Source organism: Pogona vitticeps, chromosome 2, assembly GCF_051106095.1.
Source record: "Pogona vitticeps strain Pit_001003342236 chromosome 2, PviZW2.1, whole genome shotgun sequence".
Taxonomy (NCBI): Eukaryota; Metazoa; Chordata; class Lepidosauria; order Squamata; family Agamidae; genus Pogona; species Pogona vitticeps.
Window position 1 is genome coordinate 21,526,777 of NC_135784.1, and position 14,606 is coordinate 21,541,382.

A 14,606-nucleotide genomic window follows, 5' to 3' on the forward strand; every position below is an offset into this window, starting at 1 on the left:
CAATTTTCAAGAGATAATTGGGCAACGCTCTGTCAGATCTGCTTTGATTTGGATGCCCTTAGAGGCCCCTTCCCACTCCGTTATTCACAGGTTCTGTGAAAAGCTACAAAACAATAAATGGTTAGAGTTTTAAAAATAGTTAAACAAGCATAATATTAATACTTCTAGAGATATGCAAGTTTGAAACAGTTCGAAAAACACACTAGCCCCACCTACAAAAATAGTACAGGTTTTGGCCTGCTTGCAGAAGGATAGCAAAGAGGGGGCCAGTCTGGCCTCCAGTGGGAGGGAGTTCCAAAGTCTGGGAACAGCCACAGAGAAGGCCCTGTCTCGTGTCCTCATCTGATGCGCCCGTGAAGGTGGTGGGACCAAGCCAAAGGCCTCCCCTGATGATCCTAAAACCCACACAGGTTGATATAAGGAGATACAATCCCAGGTAGCTTGGACTCAAGTCGCTTCGGGAAACGGCCCGGTACCCAGTGGAGTTACCGTAAAAGGGGAGTTATGTGGTCCGTTTAGCCACCAGCTCCACTTAAACATTTGGCTGCAGCATTTTGGAGCTTCTGAAGTTTCCAGACATTTTCCGAAAACAGTTCCACATAGAGCGCATTGCAGTAATCCAAATGGGAAGGAATTTAAGGTGCGTCGCCATGGCCAGATTAGACATCTCAAGCTGAGACGCCTTAGATTAGATCCATTAGAGAGCACATGTGGCTTATGGGCCACCAGTTGCCCATCTGAGTTTTCGATATATAGAAGGACCCAACTATATATCAATATATGTGCATATCAATATCTGTAGATCCGCTTATCCGCTGACTGAAAATATTAAATAAATTTTTAAAATATGTATTTATATGTATTTCCATTGTGAATTTACCAGAACTGGCCACTACTGAGAGCCAGAAACCATGCTACCGTTTGTATAACATATGGTATTTTCCTCATTTTCCCTGCATCCACGGGAGGGGCAGGGATTGGAACTGATCCCCCACGGATACCACGGTCCTCTTGTAGATCCATCTCCATGGGTTGGAGCCATCTTGAGATAGTAGGGAGCAGGCTTCAAGGGTACTTTTATCCTTCCTCCTTTAAACAGGGTTGTGGCTGGAGGCTCAAACTGAAGGGATGCAAGGAAGATTCGCTATCCTCATGCCTATGGTACTGCAAAATTATGAGAAAACTCATCGTTTAAAAAAATTTTTTTTCCATGGATACTTTTCGGTGGACTTCCTGCTGTCATTTATATGGTTTCTGTGTGTTTTTTTGCCTTCTTCATCATCATCATCATCATCATCTTCTTCTTCTTCTTCTTCTTCTTCTTCTTCTTCTTCTTCTTCTTCTTCTTCTTCTTCTTCTTCTTCTATGACAAAGTCTTACCTGAAAGGAAATGGCTCCCATTTTTCCCCCATCTATACAGGGGCTGATGGTTGCCAAGGAAACATGCCCGTCTTTGCTCAAGAGCCACCAGGATCTGGCCCAGCCAAGCAGTCAGACCGTATTATGGCAGGTTCTGCAGGAGGAGGGCGAGTCCATCGACTCTTTGGGTAAGGAGTTTTTTGCTCTGGTCTCCTCCACATCTGTTCGTTTGATTTCCCATTTGTAGAACTAAGGGGGAAAAAGCAGATGAGCGAAAAGAAGAGAACCTCTGTTCAAATTCTGAGCACATATACAGTAGGACCCTTTATCCACGGAGTCAGTATCCGCAGATTCACTTATCCACGGTCTGAAAATATTAAAAGAAAAATCCCCCAAATATTTGTAACTAAGACATTCCCAGAACGTAGCGCTAAACCATGCTACGTACATACCTTTCACTGTTACCATAGTGTTCACCATAATCTCTGTTATATTCCGTTCCCAGCTTTTTTGCTCAAAATATAGCTCTCCTGTGGAAATTTCATGGAAAAGCAACATTATTTATTTATTTATTTATTTATTTTTCTTTTCTTTTCTTTTCTCTATATCTCGCCTATCTAGTCGATTAAGACCACTCTAGGCGGCTTACAACAAAGAATACAACAATAGGATTAAAAACAATTTTACATAAGGGGAAAACTTTTGACAAGATGGGACAAACTCTAGGGAGAGGAAAGAGAGGGGAGATCAGGAATTGGCTGAGGGGAAGGTCTGCCAAAACATCAATGTTTTTAGTTTATTTTTAAAAATACCCAGTGCGGGAGCCGCGCCAATATCAGGGGGTAGGTTATTCCAGATGCGAGGAGCCACCGCCGAGAAGGCCCGATTTCTTGTCTTTTTTTTCCCGGCCTCCCTCGGCGTTAGGCTCCTCAGCCTCACCTCCTGTCTCACGCGGGTGACATGGGTAGATCTTGGTGGGAGAAGGCGACATATGAGTGAGATGATGAACATTACTCATTGTAACAGCCACTCTCAAACCTAAAAGAGTGGTTGCTACTTTACTTTAAAACTCTGCTGCCACCAACTTATCCTTAAAAATCAAAAGAAGGTCAAGTGTAACTTTGAAAACAACAACTGGTTGTTTGATTACAGGAAATAAAAGAGTAGTAAATCACTGGTAAAAAAATCAATAAGTCAATCACACAGACTACTTCACACTGACAGGCTCTCTCACTCACTATAACTAACAATCACTTTAAACCCTCAGCTCAAACTCTCATCTCTAATCTCTATCTCTATCTCTCAAAACTGATCTCTCATACACCATACACCCCTTTATATCCCAGCTCCTCCCCCTTTAGCACCACCTTCCGTCCCCTCATTGGCTGCTGTTCCACTGCCCAGCTTTGACGGACAGGTGAGGGCAGGGCTGAACGTTACATACCTCCCCCCTTAACAAGTTGTTTCATGGGGGAAAAGCTACAGTGCTTTACCCTCATAAACAAAAAGGAGCTATACAACATACCATCAACCCAATATTATCATCAAACTTACCCCCACATTTACATAAACCATATCTCAACATCTTACCTGCATGTATGTTCTATTACATACCTTAACACTTCAATAATCTATATAGGTGCTTATTCAGTAAAATCATTAAACATTTTTAATACTTACATACCACATTTTTTTTAATAGAATACACAGTACATAACAATTAATGAGGTGCAATTAAACATTTCAACACTTTTCTACATTAACAAAGTCCATTTCCTTCTTCTTCACCCTTTGGCATTCGGCTACCACATTTTGAGTCTCTTTTGTCCCAATTTTAAATTTTCTCTCTCCAAAATTTATGGCACATAAGTTCACTCTCACCCTCGTTACAGTCCTCTCCAAGAGTCCAAAACTGTTGCAAGTCCAAAACTAGTCGTGAAGTAGTGGTAGTGCTCTTACAGGAAATGTCCTCTCCTGTGCGGCTGGAGATATGGCAAAGTCCACCTCCCTCTGCACCTTCACGATGCTCACGACTTGCAGACAGCAGGGCTCCCTCACCAACCTGCAGCCTCTCTCTCAGGAACGACCTATGATGAAGGACCTTGCAGTCATCCGCCTGGCTCGGCGCAACCCCCAACTTGACTCCGGACCTCTCCACGATGGCGACGCCTCTTTGGCACTCGAGCCCCCTCTGGACGTGATCTGCCACCTGCGCGGTCTTCCATCTCTCCTTCCGCCATGTCATTCTGGCTGCTCTACAGAGTTTCACCTCTGGAGCTGCCAACATGATGCTCTTGATTAAACCCTTTAAGCAGGGCACATCCAGAGCTAGCCTATCTCTCAATTCCCTTGCTCTCAGCACCACTGGCTGGGTTAGGCTGGGTTTCACCCTATTTATCCTATGATAGGTCACCCCTCTGCCTTCCCAATATGGCCATGCATGTTTTCGCAAGGTCTTTTGCCTCGTCTTGTTTTGGACAAACCTTGCTTTCCAGCCCCAAATTTTGGCTAGATAGGTCTGACCTCTATCATGTGTAACCACATGTGGGCGTGCATCCCCGGTGTCAAACCTGTGCACTACATCCCTGGCTACTTTAAGCTTGTTGAAAAAACTATGCTTGACCCTCTGAAGAACCGCTCTAGCTCCTTTATGGTTTTCTGGGGAAATTGAGGTATTGACTTGGTCCTCCTCTGAGGGATATTTGAGTTCACACCTCCCTTCCTCACAAGGTAACTCAAGTCTTTCTTTGTCTGCCCCTTTCAATTCTAGCAAGACAAGGTCTCCTTTCTCATGGAAGAGCTCGATTACTTTCCCCTGGTCTCCTGTCTGACTTGTCTTTCCCTCTAACGTATTGCTGTAACCTCCCTCGTTCACTTGGGAATTTACTCACATCATCTTATGAGGGGAATAGGTTCCCAAACTCTTGACAAGCTCTGAAGTAAACCTGCTGCTACCCAACTGCCTCAGCAGAGCATCTCCAGTGTTCTGAGCCTGAATATTTTCCAGGGGAACTGCTTCGGGAGAACATGTTGCACCCTTAGTTATGTTCAGACTGATTTCGCTTCCCCTCATGATATCTCTGGTCAATGGCTCAACTATGCCAAATTCAACACTATGGTCTGGGTTCAACATGGCAGGTAAAGGACACAGCTTGGCATCAGATTTGCCACTGTAATCCCCTTGACCCTGACCTCCTTTACAACTCTGATCAAATTCTTTTACCTGCTCCTCCACTTCAAGGTAGTAAAAGTTTTGTCCTAATTTCTGGTCAGTCTTTGTCATGTCCATATGAGCTACAATGGTACCAGCATGCCCCTGCTCCTCTGTACCCACTTGATCTTTGAGAGGAACAATCATTTGCTTGAGGTGAGTCTCCCCTCCCCCACTGGGATTCACACAGGCCTCACTGTCCAAAAGGTCTTCTTCTGGGAAGAACCTTCCAGGACTCTCAGGGATTAACTGACATTCGTCAGCTTTCTTAAAACAATGAGCCATCTTGGGATCTGCTTTTTGTTCCCTTTTAAATGTACTTTCTAGTGGACTCTTAATTGGTACTGATTCAGCTATAGGATCTTCTCCTCTCACCAGCTTTGTTTGCAATTCAACCTTTTCCTCAGCTTTGCCTATTTCTTCCTGCTGGGCGCAAGTCTGTACTAAAACACTTTTGACATGCTCAGTGAGATCATTCCCAATTAAACAAGGCGAAGGCAGTCTCTCCTGACCCTCTGCCCTAGCTGCATTTGTATTATGAGTTATTGTTTCACCATTCTCTGAGGTAACTTTGTCTTGCTGCACACAATACAATGACTTAGGCTTGGGTAAATCAACCTTTTGATCCCCTTCTCTGTCCTTAGCATATTATGAAACGAAATGGTCTTTTTCCCCACCTCCAAAACAAGATCTGAAATTTCTCTGTTCTGGGCTAAGGGTCTTATCTCCCTTCCCTTCCCAGTGCTTGTATTTGGGCTGGCTCTGTTCTGAGGGCTTGCCTACAAAATGGCCGCCACTTTCCTGCTGGTTCTTAAAGTAAACCTTGGGCTCCTTTTTGCTGTCCTCACAAGTTTTTCTTCCCACTTTTACTCCAGAAAAGTTCGTGTTTTGAACGTGTGAAATAACATGTGTGCCTTCTCCTGGTTCCTGAACAGTTTGGGGCTTAATCTTTCTTTTAGAATCATTAAACTTTTTTGCCTCAGCTTTGCGCTGTCTTTCCCATCTCTTTTTAATGTCTAGCTCCAACTGCCTATACCTGGACCTCTGTTTTGCTTTCCACTTTTCCAAGTCTAACTGCCTTTCTTTCTGCTCAAAGGACAGTTGACTGGCCTCCTGCCCATCATAGATCACCATTGCATCCAATTTCAATTCCATTTGTAACTTCCATTTTAGGAATTCTTGCAATTCTTGAGGTCTCCATTACTTTTTCTGAGGTAATTTCTCCCTCAGATTCTACATTCTCTTGATCTGAACCAACTGCCATCTCCATAGGCACTTTTTCAGATTTCTTTCCTGTAGTCAAGGGCATTTTCCTTCCCTCAGGCTTCTGTTCCCACTTACAAGCCTTGATTTTAAAATGTACACTTTTTCCCTGTCAGTGAGTCTGTTATAAAGTTGCTGCTCCACCAGCACTGGCAAGCTAGCTACTGTTACCAGGCTTCAGCCTCCAGCTAGGCCTCCCGCTAAAACAGAATTTTCCTTTCTGTCTCAGGCACCAAATCTTAACCACACACACAGCTTCCCCTTGTCTCAGGTTCAGCTGCCTTTGAGTTCCCTCAGCCTCACTGCCCTTGGCTCCGCTTTGTCCTCTCAGAGTTTTCCCCAAACTCAGGACAAGCCAGCCAATCTGCCACAGCTTTTGCTTTGGGCAACTCTTCACAGAAATGGTCCCCACAGATTAGTCCCCAATCTGAGGTCCCGCGCCCTTCTACTAGACTCGCTCCCCGTGAGACAAGTCCTAGAAGGTTACCCACGCGTTTACTCAGACATCCCTGACTAAAGACCCCTGCTCTGGGCACCTTTCCACACAAGGCTTCACTGGATCCCACGGATCCCACCGCTGCCACCAATTTATTGTAACAGCCACTCTCAAACCTAAAAGAGTGGTTGCTGCTTTACTTTAAAACTCTGCTGCCACCAATTTATCCTTAAAAATTAAAAGAAGGACAAGTGTAACTTTGAAAACAACAACTGCTTTATTGATTACAGGAAATAAAAGAATATTAAATCACTGATAAAAAAAAATCAATAAGTCAATCACTGTTAATAAATCACTGGCTCACACAGACTATTTCACACTGACAGGCTCTCTCACTCACTATAACTAACAATCACTTTAAACCCTCAGCTCAAACTCTCATCTCTAATCTCTATCTCTATCTCTCAAAACTGATCTCTCGAACACCATACACCCCTTTATATCCCAGCTCCTCCCCCTTTAGCACCACCTTCCGTCCCCTCATTGGCTGCTGTTCCACTGCCCAGCTGTGACAGACAGGTGAGGGCAGGGCTGAACGTTACACTCATCATCTGCTGGCTTTGCCTCACGCATCTTTCCCTTGAAGGCAGGATCCTGGCTCTTTTCACCCCTCAGCCCTTCAGTTTTGTCGGCTACCCCTACCTGTGTCAGAAATAGACCATTTTCGGTTTCTTTTTTATTGTTGTTGTTAAGTAAGGAAACAGGTAGCAGAGAAGGGTGGTGTCATGTTCCCGGGAGTTACGACAAGCCAGAGTCCGATAATCAGTCCAAGGTCAGCAATACCAAGAGTTCAAAGCCAGAGTTCCAAACAGACTTACAGAGTGCAGAGCGAAAGGCAAAGTCCAGGTCCAGATACACGGTCAGAGTCCAGGGTACAAAGTACGTAGTCCAAAGCCAGGGTCCAAAGTCCGATGCAGCGCACATCCAGGGTCAAGGTACAGGAGCAGGAGACGTGGATACCAAACAGGTTTTCGACACCTTGTTTCCACGAAGTTTCTTGCTTCGCTGAAGCTCGTTTTATCCTAAAGCAGCTCCCTGAGCTGTTGGAACGCTCTCTATTCTGCTAGTACTCAGGACTAGGTGAGCGCAGGTCCCTGTGGAAAGCTTTAGAGCGATCCTCTGCTCTTCTTTCCCTGAGTCTTTTCCGAAGCCTGCCCTGGAGCCTATCTGCTGTGGAGGGAGAATCTGGAGGCTGCTTAGCTGTTTCCAATCTCTCCACATTCTCCTCAGCCACAGTTAACCCTTCTGGGTCCAGATCTTCGGGCACACTCATGACAGGTGGGAACCATGTGTTGATCCCATAGATGTTCTTGGACTACAACTCCCAGAAGCCATCGCCACTAGGTGTGCTGGACAGGATTTCTGGCAGCTGTAGTTCAAAAACATCTGGGCACTCTATGTTGGAAACCACTGCTGCAGAGCCTTTCTCTGGAGTCTAAAGAATGAGCAAAATTATTCTTTCTTTGCAGATGACACGATGGGAAGGCAGGTCAAGATGGAGAATCCTCAGTGGGAAAGAAATGAGCCGATGGATGTCCCCAGAACTGCTGCCCCAGCAAGCCAAGTGAACCAACTGGAGAGAACTGAGATAGGTGAGGAAGAAATTGGATTGAAAGAGGATCAGTCACCAGAGAGAGACAAGGAACCTAATGAGTTCAGGGACCATCTTACAGCTGCAGTTTGCCAGTCTTTCGAAATGTCTACGAGGGAGGAAACACCCACAACCCCCAAGCGCGGCCGAAGGTATCCTTCCAAATCAGAACCTGACAGGATCCATAACAGAAAGAACCACAATGAATGTGTCACATCAGAAGAAGCATTCCAGGAAAATGTATACTCTGATAAACAACAGAGGGTGGTAACTGGAGAAATTAACCTGGAATTTTTGGAAAATATGGAAGGAGACCATTTGGACACGTATCAGTGCGATCGTCCAGAAGAGGACCCTAAGGATTCTGCGAGTGGGGAAAGTCACGGCCTTCAAAGTGAGAGAAGGATATTTGAATGTTCCCATTGTGGGAAAGGCTTCCTTCAGAGAAGAACTTTGGTGATCCACCAGAAATCTCATACCGGAAAGAAACCGTACGAATGCTCTCAGTGTGGGAAGTGTTTCCGTCAGAAAAAAAATTTGAATGGACATAAACAGCTTCATACTGGAGCTAAACCGTGCAAATGTTATCAATGTGGAAAAGGCTTCCGCCTGGAAAGATATTTGAAAAAACACAAAGGCATCCATACTGGAGCCAAAACAAAACCGTATAAGTGCTCTCAGTGTGGGAAATCCTACAACAAGGGAAAAGCTTTGCTGATCCATCAGCGGATTCATACCGGAGAGAAACCGTATGAATGCTCTCAGTGTGGGAAATGCTTCAGGCAGCAAGGAAACCTGAGGACCCACTGGAGGATTCATACCGGAGAGAAACCATACAAATGCTCTCAGTGTGAGAAATGCTTCAGTCAGCAAGGACACCTGAAGAGCCACTGGAGGATTCATACTGGAGAGAAACCGTACGAATGCCTGGAGTGTGGGAAAAGCTTCGGGCAGTGCGACCAATTGAAAAGCCATCAAATAATTCATACTGGAGAGAAACCATACAAATGCTCTCAGTGTGGGAAGTGCTTCAATCGTCAAGAACACCTGATAAGGCACTGGAGGATTCATAGTGGAGAGAAACCGTACGAATGCTCTCAGTGTGGGAAATGCTTCAGGCAGCAAGGAAACTTGAGGACCCACTGGAGGATTCATACTGGGGAGAAACCGTACAAATGCTCTCAGTGTGGAAAATGCTTCAGTGATCAAGGAAACCTGATGAGGCACTGGAGGATTCATAGTGGAGAGAAACTATGAATGCTCTCAGTGTGGAAAATGCTTCAGTGATCGACGAATCTTGATGAGGCACTGGAGGATTCATTCTGGAGAGAAACCATACACATGTCTGGAGTGTGGGGAAAGCTTTGGGCGGAGCTACCAGTTGAAAAACCATCAGATTATTCATACTGGAGAGAAACTGCAGTAATGCTTTCTTTCATTGTGACAGACTATCAAGGCTACCAGAGCTAAATCTAGACTTCTTACTGCTCAGTTTTCGCTTGATCTAGGAAAATATTCTAGCACTACCAGGTCATCAAAATAAGCTTTAATGGCCTCAGCAGATCTGACTTTGCTGCACTGAAGTAGAACTATTTGAAACATTTCAACGGATTTCAGTATCTCCTCATGTTGCCGAATCCCAAGTTTCTTTTGTCCACATTTTCTCTTACATCTGAAGGATAGGAAACCTCTTTGACTTTGCATCTGGCCATGTTAAGGATGAAGGCATGGATCTATGCCCCTTCTAAAATCTCTTTTCTGCCCTTCAAAGGTGGTGGAATGAAAAGCCGAAATCATGACAGTTCATCATTTCTGGCTGAAGGGCTAGAAATGAGCCAAACTGGTGTGGGAGAGGTATGTGTTTCTTTCTGTTGAGTCACCAGGGTATGCTCATTTTATTCTATTTTTAGATAACATGCATGCATGTTATCTAAAAATTTTGTACCCTATTTTTCCACTTAAGAAGGTCCCAAAGCAGCTGACATTATTAAATGGCAATACAGTAGGACCCTTGTATCTGTGGGATCAGTATCTGTTTCACTTATCACTGTCTGAAAATATTAAAAATATTAAAAGAAAGAAAATCTAGAAAAATCTATTTTCACATGTATTACCAGACCCAGCCACTAGAGGGCTATGCTATGGATACTTGCTAGTGAAGACTACGTAGCGTGGTTTCTGGCACCCTCTAGTCATAGTATTCTAGAATAGGGGCGTTGGAAGGGCCTATAAAGCCATCCAGTCCAACTCCCTGCTTGATGCAGGAATTCAAATCAAAGCAGATCTCCCAGGTGGTTGTATAAATTTCTCTTGAACAACCCAATTCTGGAGCACTCACCCCCTGTCGAGGTAATTAATTCCTCTGTCTTACTGCTCTAACAGGAAGTTTTTCTTGATATTCAGCTGAAATCTGGCTTCCTGTGACTTGAACCCATCATTGTGTGTCCTGCACTCTGGTATGATCAAGAACAGATCCTGCCCCTCCTCTACAGGACAGGGTTTCAAGTCCTTGAAAAGTGCGATCCTGTCACCCCTCTGTCTTTTTTTCTCAAGGTTAAAACATGCCCAGTTCATTCAGTTTTTCCTCACAGGGCTTACAAAGTCTGAAAATAATCAAACAGAATACCAAATTGAGACAGTCAGCAAAATGAACACCAACATCACATTCAAAGCAACAAAGGCACAACCATCCCTTTTAAAAGCCCGTTCAGAGAGCCAGTAATGAAGGGAAAGCTTGTTCAAGAAGCTGAAACAGTCGACACGAAAGTGGATAGACGTTCAGCTAGCAGCCCAGTCAGCTTGTTTGTTCACACACAGCATATCACAAGGAAAAATGTTGGTGTCCCTTTACCCCCAACATTTATTAATCCAGTAACAATGGGTGACAAATGTTATAGTTCTTTATTTTTGGATTGGGCGTGTTATGTTCTCTTTCTTGAGAATAAACCCTTTCTTGAGAATAAAACCTGATGGGCCCAGGGCTTCTCTCCATTTGCCAGACCAAAACAGCTTGACGCAGACCAGCCTGTCGTTGCATGTTGTCAAGCGGAGTCTCTCCCAAGCGGGCCAGGAGACCATGGTCTGGCATGTTTTTCAGGAGGATGCTTCCGGGAACATGGATTCTTTGGGTAAGGAGCCGTTTCCTCAAGTCTCATGAGCCTCTACCCACCCAGTGTGTCATTTGCAGGGCTGGAGAAGAGCCAACTGGCAGAAAGAGGAGGGACGTTCTCATGTACCTTTGAAAAGGACAAGCATACAAAGGGGATTGAATCTCTTTCCAAATTGTAAAGCTTGTTTTGGCTAAAATGTGCCCCAGAGACTACAAAGACCTCCAGAGGACTAGCCGTGTGTGGCTGAAATTGAGCTGGAGGGAAAACCACATCCCTCGGTTTCCCAGGTAGTTCGCTTTGGGCAATGGCAGCTCACAAGCCTTTGGCCAACTCTCCGACCCCACGTTGGGCAATGGACACCAAAGGGACCTTTCCTCCCTTCTCCTGTCAGCCCAGTTGTAAAGTCCCCAAGCAAAGACAGGAGGCGTTTATGGGAGTGCCGTCACTCCCCGCGGTACATAGGGAGACTCAGACCACCCCACCACCCTCTCCCCCTAGGAAGGAACATCGGAGTGCAGATACCCTGGAGTTGGAGGAAGCCGTAAGGGATAGAGGATGGAAACACCAGGGGGTAGATACTTGGGATCTGGTACTTGGAATGAGGGGGTTAAGTGTGGCTACCCAGACTGACTGGGAAAAGGCGGGAGGGATTCAACGGTCAGTGGTGGAGGCGGGAATAGGGGATATAAAGGCGACCCGGGATGAGATACCGGGGGGGTTGGGAGAAGATCTGGGTACAGGATCCGTGGACCGGAAAATGGGAGCAGGTTCGCGTCCCTCATGCTGAAGCCGAAAAGAGACGTCTCCAAGGACTACCCCAGAGACCATCTCACTGGGGTGAGTCCGAGACGAAGGAGTGGCGAAAGAAGTTAAGAGAGGAGAAGGAGCGGATCCTAAGAGAGCAGGAGGCAAAGCGAGCATGGCATCTGGAGGAGCTCTGGAAGATGGGCTTCTTCCTGGACCGTGGCTTGAGCAGCAAGGAGAGGGATCTCCTCTATGGGGCTGGCTTGGAGACGAGGAGACCCTCCCGCTTCTAACCCCTGATGAAGAGGAAGGAGAGACCCAAGAGCCCAAAACAACGTTAAGTGGACCTTGGGACTTAAAGAATGTTAACCCGTTTGAGATTAGTTCATGGACACCTTGCGAGCTACGTTCCAGCCGCAAGAGACGTTTGAAGTTAAACACGTTGATGTTGCAATACCTGTTCCAAAGTTAATAAATACAGAACAATAGTTTGATTTCAAATCGTCTCATAGTTTATTTAACAAAAAGGAGAGCCCTAAAGATGAACCACACCAGTCCCTGCCCTTCCACCCCAGGCAGGGCACCAATGTCCAGCCCCTTCTGCTCCAGGGTCCCACCTGGGGGCCCACTCTGGCCTCCTGCGTGCTCAGGCCCCCCTGCTGCAGGGTCTCCCAGTAGCCCCTGGAGGTGGGTTTTGCAGGCCCAAGGCGGACCGCCTCCGGATGGCAGCTGAAGCGTCCTCCTCCTACTCATGAGCTTTAAGAGGACAAGGAATGAGGACCCTTGGATATCCTGTATGGAAAACTCTTATTATCTATAACTCCCAGAAATCCTGGCCAGCACAGCTAGGAGTGAAGGCTTCTGGGAGTTTGAGTCCAAGAATATCAGGGAACCCAAGGTTGCGAACCATTGATCCATAATACTGTTCTATAAGTTTTAGAGACCAGAACTGTAGGCAGTATTCAAAAGGCAACCATATTAAAGGTTGTATAATGATGCTATGATGATGGCAGTTTGTTTTCCAGTCCCTTCCTTATCACAGATGTTGTCTCCTTGTCACAAACCTCAAGATCTTCTTTTCTGGCTTAGAATCATAGAATCTAGAAGGGGCCCTTAGAAGGGGCCTAAAAGGCCATCAAGTACAACCCCCTGCTCAGTGTAGGAATACCAAAGAAGATCTACCAGGAGGTGATCTAAATTTCTCCTGAATGCCTCCAGTGTTGGAGCATTCACCAGCTCTTCAGGTCATTAATTCCACTGTTGGACTGTTCTAACAGGTAGGAAGTTTTTTCCTGATACAGTGGTGCCTCGTTTAACGACGATAATCCGTTCCAGGAAAATCACCATTAAGCGAAACATTGTAAAGCAAAAATAAAAACCCCATTGAAACGCATTGAAACCCGTTCAATGTGTTCCAATGGGGTAAAAACTCACCGTCCAGCGAAGAGCCTCCATACAACGGCCATTTTCGCTGCCTATATAGCGAGGAATCCGTCCCTAAACACAGTGGGGAGCCATTTTAATCACCCGTCGGCCATTTTGAAACCGCCGATCAGCTGTTCTAAAAACGTCGTTTTGTGAAGAATCGGTTCCCGAAGCAGGGAACCGAATATTGCAATGCGAAATTCCCCCATTCAGACCACTGTTTTGCAATCGTGATTGCGATTGCAAAAAGATTTTCGTAAAGCGGATTCATTGTAATGCGGGGCAATAGTAAAGCAAGGCACCACTGTATTCAACTGAAATATGACTTCCTGTAACTTGAGCCCATTGTTGCATGTCCTGCACTCTGGGATGATCAACAAGACCTCCTGTCTTAATTAATGGATCTGAACTTTCTCTGAAGTTGTGGGTTATGCTCTGTAACCAAACAGACTGAAAATCCCAGAAGCACTTGTCAGCATAGCTAGTGGTGAAGGCTTCTGGGAGTTGTAGTCCAAGAACATCTGGGAACCCAAGGTTTGGAAACAGGGTTGTATAATTTCAGAACTGCAGCCCAAAATGGAGGGGGTTGACCTAAAGAAACACAAGAACCCAGGAAGGTGTGGAGGTTTGTGTGTGTGGAAAGCAGGCAAAGAAAGAAAGAAAAGCCTGGCAAAGAATCTTACAGAAAAGGAACCAGAGCATCAAATGAGTTTCTTCTCTTGTCTTTCTCTAGGGGATGGGATGGGAAACCATGTCAAGATGGAGAATTCTCAATGTGGCGGAAAGGAGCCGGAGGACACCCCCACGACAGCTTTGCGGATCAGCCCAGGGAATGTGCTGGAGATGAATGGGATGTGCGAGGAAGGAGGCGAATCCAGAGGGGAAGAGGAGAAGACGCCCATCGGAAGAGAGGAGGCAGGAGATGAGCCGAAAGAAAGCCTGACGGGTCATCTGCCAGCCTTCCGGACTGCACATGGGAAATAATACATCTGTGTTTCCCAGGCGTGGTAGAAGATACTGCCACAGGTCTAAACTTAATACGATAGATCCCAGGGAGGACCAAAGTGAACTCCCCATGTCAGAGGAAAAGGTCCAGAAAAATTCATGCTCCCAGAGAAGGAAGCAGGAGAAACTGGAATGGAATTTCCTAGTCTTGGAAAAGATGATTTGAACATACACCACAATAGCCACACAGAAGTGAGGCCTTACGCAAAGTCTCCCGAGTGTAGGAAGAAAGTCACTCCAGAGAAATCAAGGGATTCAGAATGACGATAGACCCTATAGCTGCCCTTCCTGTGGGAAATGCTTCAGTAAAAGAGAGTGTTTGATGAACCATCAGCTGCTTCACACCGGAGAGAAACGGCACGAGTGCCCTGAGTGTGGGAAAAGCTTCACCTCCAAAGAAGT

General features: G+C 45.7%; 2 protein-coding genes across 3 annotated transcripts in view; both read left to right on the top strand.

Annotated features, from left to right (window-relative positions):
- LOC110091332 (uncharacterized) overlaps positions 1–14,606 on the top strand; it is a 102,548-nt gene that overhangs the window by 4,885 nt on the left and 83,057 nt on the right. The window lies entirely within an intron of this gene.
- LOC140704016 (uncharacterized) lies at positions 620–12,275 on the top strand. Of its 2 annotated transcripts, XM_078388384.1 has the most exons (3): positions 620–1,071; positions 1,421–1,547; positions 7,799–12,275. In XM_078388384.1, exons 2-3 carry the CDS (start codon positions 1,427–1,429, stop codon positions 9,175–9,177), a joined length of 1,500 nt encoding a protein of 499 aa, XP_078244510.1. In that variant the 5' UTR covers positions 620–1,071; positions 1,421–1,426; the 3' UTR covers positions 9,178–12,275. The 2 variants fall into 2 exon arrangements, with proteins under 2 accessions (XP_078244510.1, XP_078244509.1); XM_078388383.1 differs by lacking the exon at positions 620–1,071 and having other exon boundaries at positions 1,093–1,547.